Genomic DNA, 6144 nt, shown 5'->3' with positions numbered 1-6144 from the left:
TCAAGAAACGCAACGCTGTAATCGCAATAACGTTCTATCCTTTCCCAAAATTTCCATCATTTCAGCAACAGGTGGTCCGATCTATGAAGTGTTAATATTATATATATATATATATTATATATATTAATAGCTTTTTCTTTACAATAAAAATATATTTATATGCTATATTTACATTTACGCCGCTCATAACGCTTCTCAGAGTTTTCATCAAAACAGCGAATGGAACTCCATTCTTCTTGGCAAAATCTTTTAAATAAGGCGCCATCCAATCGGTCTTGTAATTACTCGCATCTATTTCCACTAATTCCGCGTTCAATAGTTTAATCGCATCTGAAATAATGTAATAATACATAATTTTTGACAAATAGGACTCAATATTCTTCGTACAAAAAAATATTAATACCTGAACATCCATCTTGTTTAACTTGTTTTGGCATACAAGATGGAACAATCCATAAAAATGCTAAATCTTCTTTGACGAGATCATTGAGTGTCGCTATCCTATTTTGTGCCCATTTAAATGTTTTTATTATGTGATCATCATCTAATTGTAAATTTCCATCATTTTTCCTAAAGTATACAAGTACAATAAAAATGATATAAATAATTTTTTTTTAAAGATTATTATGTTACAATGCTACATATAGAATTAAACATACCATTCGGGGAAAGCTTTTAACACTAATTTCTTAATTCTTTCAATAAAAAATTTATGATTTTTTTCATTTCGTAGTAAATTCGCCATTTCCAATTTATTAAATTCCAATAATTTCTCAGGCATAAGTTTGCCAGAACTTGATTTTATTTTAGTAATATCAAACTGCACAATGAAAAATAAAACATATCAATAGAACGTAAATGTATTTTATATTTTTATATTTCATTTATATTTGAGAATAGTTTAAGAGAAAAAAACTTTATAAATAGAAGCAATTACCTGTTTAATTAATTCCTCATAAGTGTAAAGATCTTGATTATCATGTTCTTTGTGGAAACCACCACCAGCTCCTATCACATAATTCAATAATGCTAATGGAAAAATACCTTGTTTCCGGAATGAATCGATTTTTATATCACCTTGTCTTTTCGATAATTTAGATCCATCTGCATTCATTATCAAAGGCAAATGTCCATATATAGGAGGATCCCAGCCAAATGCTCTATAGTAAATAATATTTGTAATCTAATCAATTATAAGAATTCAAACATTTTATTATCTTAAATAAAACTACTTACTTGTAAAGCATAATATGTTTAGGTGTAGAAACTTGCCATTCAACCCCACGTAAAACATGAGATATCTCCATAAAATGATCATCGATTACGTTTGCAAAATGATAAGTAGGATAACCATCTGATTTTATGATAACTGGATCTCCCTCAGATTTAGTGATATCATGTAAGACATCTCCATAAACTAAATCATGAAAGACTTCTGGTGTGGACGATATCTGAGACATTCAATAAAATGAATATTATAAATCTATGAGTCTACTATTAGTCTGTCGATCTGTTAAGTTTAAAAGACATACCTTAAATCTAATACAATAAGCCAAGTTTTTCTTAATCATTTCTTTTACTTCATCCTTAGTAAAATGTCGACATCTGTTATCATATTTAGGTACTTGTCCACATTTCATCGCCTCTTTCCTTAGTAGATCCAACCTTCTCTCTGTACAGAAGCAATAGTAAGCAGACCCATTGTTCAAGAGTTTAAGCACCTGCTCCCTGGAAATAATATAAAAGAAATAAAAGAACAGAAATTAAAAATAAACTCCATTCAATTTATCATCATATATATTCTTCTATAGATTCTGTTTAATCTCTACTAGTATTCTAACAAAATTTATAGCAGATTTTGTTTTTGATAGATTTGCAAATCTGAGCATCAAGTTATATACATACTTGTATAATTCAAGCCTTGATGACTGTATATAAGGACTAACAGGACCACCTCTGATAGGATTTTCATCGGATATAATCCCTGCCCATAGCAAATCATCCTGAATTTTTTCTATTGCTCCAGGAATTGTCCTTGTTTGATCGGTGTCCTCGATCCTCAAAATAAATGTGCCATTGTTGCTACGTGCAAATAAATAATTATACAACGCGGTGCGCAATCCTCCTAAGTGCAAATGGCCTGAAATATGTGAATAAGGATTGATTCTAGGACAGTTAGACTAAGACAACGCCCAGTATTTATATTGGTACTTTTTCAGTAAAACTGAATGAGCAAAAAAGAGAAAACCGGCATAAATAATATAATGATTGTTACCGGTAGGGCTGGGCGCAAATCTAACCCTCACATGGTATTTCTTAAAAAAGCGTCTTTGCAACAATTGGAGATTTGTTGCGCGGATTATACTACGCTGCATCTTTGCTGACGCGTGTGACTCCGTCAACGAGTCACAGGGAAACAAGGTCGTGCCACCTCGTGCCACGCAATACGGATAGTGAATAGCGATGATGGAATCCGAATCTCACTCCGTCCGATTTCGAATTGTTTCGAATCGCAATTGGAATGTTCGGGAATCTAGAACGGCTCGGATCTTGTAACTCGAGTAGCGAGTGTTTATACAGTTGATGCTTTCTGCTTTTGTTTCAAGAAAACACGAATCCATTTTTAGATGTACGCAAAAAAATATTGTCGCATTTTAAAATTCGCGCCACTCTGGAATTTAGCATGTTCCAACGTACACAGATAACACAGTGTTACACTGCTCAACACAGTAAAAAATTAAGTACGAGCGTGTAAAATATGCTGATGTTACCAACTCTTCAAAAGTTATTTGGTAGCCGTACTTATTTTGCAAAATCTTCAAAAATCGTCATTTCTGAAAAAATTATAATTTAAGTCTAAATAAAAATCATAAATCTATTATTGATGCGCTAAATATAATTAGAAAGAATAGAATGGAAGACTGCAATGCATTCTGGTGTTACACTATGAAACTAAATTGCATTCCAACAAGTACTTTACACAGTGGAACACAGTACAATGTCTCTGTGTTCTAGCTGGAAAATAGCTCTTGTAGGTCTGTTCTTTTTTCACTCCAAGGATATGATCAATGCGATGCTTTGCAAACGCTTCGAAGAGGTTTTTAATTGGTTAGTTTATATTATACAATTCTTTCTTTTAATTGGTCCATCAAATACTTTAAAGCATTTGTAATGAGATTTTGACCACAGCCTGTATCTTGAAATGAGGTGAAAATTACAAAAGTGAACAAATTTACTAGATGTTGATCAATGAAATTATCAGTATTCTAGTAAATTCACTTTTGTAATTTTCACCTCATTTCAAGATACAGAATCGATCCCCTCCAGTCTTGAAAAGTGAACGATGTAGCGAAAGAAAGTAGACATTGCTATTTAGTTTACATCCACTTTGTCGGAGGGCAGTATTGGGTATGGGAAAAAGTTCGTGGCGTTTTTCCCGCTAGATGGCATTAAATGCTCAGCAGTCGGCAACTAATCGCATTGGCAACACTGGACGTGCATTTAAAAGTGATATTTTAACCTTTATTTTGAGCCGAAAAAGATTAAAGTGGATCAAAAGTTATTTTATTTTGAAAATGGAAATAAATAAGGAAAAAATTCGCTACATTTTGCAGTATCGCTACGATGAAGGCAAGAATGCTGCACAGGCTTGTGAAAAAATTCGCGCTGTTTACGGTAAAGATATCTATCAAAATCAGCAGCACGGAAATGGTTCGCTCGCTTTCATGTTGGAAATTTCGATGTAAAAGATGAACCTCGCTCCGATCAACCAATCACTGAAAAGTCCGATGAAATCATGGTAAAAGTCGAGCGTGATAAGCATGAAAGCACTGTGGAGATTGCCAGGGAACAAGGCATCGACCAAAAACAGTTTTAAATCATTAACACAAAGCTGAATACAAAAAGAAGCTCGTTGGGTTCCTCACGAGTTGAGTGTTAGGAACATGATGGACCGAATTAACATTTGTGATATGCTACTGAAACGGAATGAAATTGAGCCATTTCTGAAGAGAATGATAACTAGTGATGAAAAATGGATCACCTACCAACTAGAAAAAGATCGTGGATAAAGAAAGGAGAGAAGGCGCAAGCAATCACAAAACCTGGATTGACGAGGAAGAAGATGATGTTGTGTATGGTGGGACTGGAAGGGAATCGTTCACTATGAGCTGTTATCGTCCAATCAAACAATTAATTCTGAACTCTACTGTGAACAACTGCAGAGATTACAACAAGCAATTGAGAGGAAGCGGCCAGAATTAATCAATAGGAGAGGTGTCGTCTTCCATCACGACAATGCTCGACCACACATCTTTGATGACTCGGCAAAAATTGCAAGAGCTTGGCTGGGAAGTTTTAATGCATCCACTATAGTCCTGACATAGCACCCTCAGACTATCATTTGTTTAGATCTCTGCAGAACTCTCTTAATGATATAAAGCTAGCTTCAAAAGAGGCCTGCGAAAATCACTTGAAGTAGTTTTTCGATCAGAAACCACAGAAGTTCTATCACGATGGAATTATGGCTCTGCCCCAAAAATGGCAAAATATTATAGAAAATAATGGAGCATATTTGGTTTAAATAAATTGATTTCAATACTCTAAGAAAAACACTTTAATTTTATTAAAAAATCGCCACGAACTTTTTCCCATACCCAATATTTTCCGGTTACAGGTTTTAGGCCGTTATATCCTCTTTCAGATTTCTCTTTGATCATTTCGCGCTTTGCTTTGTGGCAATCTCTAGCACTAGTTTAAATCCTATATATTACTTGCACGATTCTTTTAAATGTAATTGGTAATTATTCATTATAGTCTTAAATGATTCATCATTCTTAAACAAAAGTTGATAATATTCTATACATTTCTTTAATAATAAAAATACATGCAAATTTTTTAAATATTGTGAAATTTGCGCTCAATATAGCACTTTGACTGAAAGAAATTGGATTTAAATATCTTGTTAATTATTTAATTTAGTTCAGCTAATTTAATTCAGCTAAAAAATTAATTTATGACATTACTATAAATTATTCTGTGTTTCAAAATTTATTTAAACTTAATATAATGCCGATTATGGCTTGATATAAAATAACTTTCTGTTACGACTTATTTAAAATAAAAAATATAAAATAGATTCAGGAAATTATTTAAACATTACATAAGAAATAAGTCGATCAGAAATATAGTTATTTAAAATAATAAATATTATATAATTCTTTCATATTTTTTTTTAAATATGTACTTTAAATAATTTTATTTAATTCTTAGTGCACATCTTAGTTTTGGGTATATATACACATTGGTCATTTGTGTTCTGGATTAATTTTCATCATTTTTATAAGTATATAAAAATTATTAAACGATTTTTACGTATATTTTGACATTTCTAAAAAGTATTTGTAAAGTTGTATATACATATTTATCATAAATTGTATATGCTTATGGAAATAAATCAGATGCTCCTGATGGAAGTAAATCATTGAAATAAATCTATCAAATTAATAGAGATTTTAACTATTTCAACGATCTATTTTTATCAGAAGCACCAGAAAAAAATGGATATTGTTATGTAGTTTGCGTCTACTTTTCAGAAGACAGTGATGTGCAGAACATTTTGCAGGAAAAAGATCCTTATATCCTCTCTCATATTTCTCTCTGCTTTAACTAATCGCACTAGTTCAGAAGTAATTCAGAATTTTTCATCAAGGGTGCAGCTACAAAAGATCTGTTCATGTGGCTTGAAATCCTTAAAAACTTTTGCACTTATTAGGTGTACAACTTTGCTTCCGCCGTTTTCCTATAGATGGCTTTAGCGGTAAGTGATGGTCGAAATAAATAGATCATAGACGTCATACAATAAACTTGGGCATCTGTCAACATAACCCCATAGAAACATTAGTCGATTTGTGCCTGCATCATAAAGTTATTCTCGATTGAAAATGTCAATTTACGAGCCAAATTCTCGTCATTTGCGGGAGGTTTTAATTTTTTGCTTCAATATGAAGAAATCTGCAGCTGAGGCTCATCGAATGCTCTCAAATACTTATGGTGAGGCCGCTATTAGTGAAAGAACGTGTCGTGAGTGATTTCAACACTTCAAGAACGGTGATTTTGACGTCCAAGGTCATGCTCTGTATTTGA

At 32.6% G+C, this 6144-nt stretch overlaps 1 protein-coding gene across 1 annotated transcript; it reads right to left on the bottom strand.

The window, feature by feature from the left end:
* Positions 1-2375, bottom strand: LOC105621173 (probable glutamate--tRNA ligase, mitochondrial). Its single transcript, XM_012202642.1, has 9 exons — positions 2276-2375; positions 1906-2140; positions 1533-1728; positions 1237-1451; positions 938-1160; positions 660-820; positions 404-570; positions 173-330; positions 1-81 (listed from the first exon to the last, which is right to left on the bottom strand). The coding sequence occupies exons 1-9, from the start codon at positions 2373-2375 to the stop codon at positions 1-3; spliced, it is 1536 nt and encodes a 511-aa protein (XP_012058032.1).
* Positions 2376-6144: the final 3769 nt, after the last annotated feature.

This window comes from Atta cephalotes (genome assembly GCF_000143395.1).
Source record: "Atta cephalotes unplaced genomic scaffold scaffold00032, whole genome shotgun sequence".
Taxonomy (NCBI): domain Eukaryota; kingdom Metazoa; phylum Arthropoda; class Insecta; order Hymenoptera; family Formicidae; genus Atta; species Atta cephalotes.
This window is presented reverse-complemented; position numbering and strand designations above follow the sequence as displayed.

What these genes read in the sequence shown, in the direction of transcription:
- LOC105621173 (XM_012202642.1), bottom strand. Translation starts at nt 2,375, where the DNA reads ATGCAGCGTAGTATAATCCGCGCAACAAATCTCCAATTGTTGCAAAGA. An exon ending in TCAAGGCTTGAATTATACAA is followed by an intron (nt 1,729 to 1,905) that starts GTATGTATATAA and finishes TATTATTTCCAG; the next exon opens with GGAGCAGGTGCTTAAACTCT. An exon ending in TAAACAAGATGGATGTTCAG is followed by an intron (nt 331 to 403) that starts GTATTAATATTT and finishes ACATTATTTCAG; the next exon opens with ATGCGATTAAACTATTGAAC.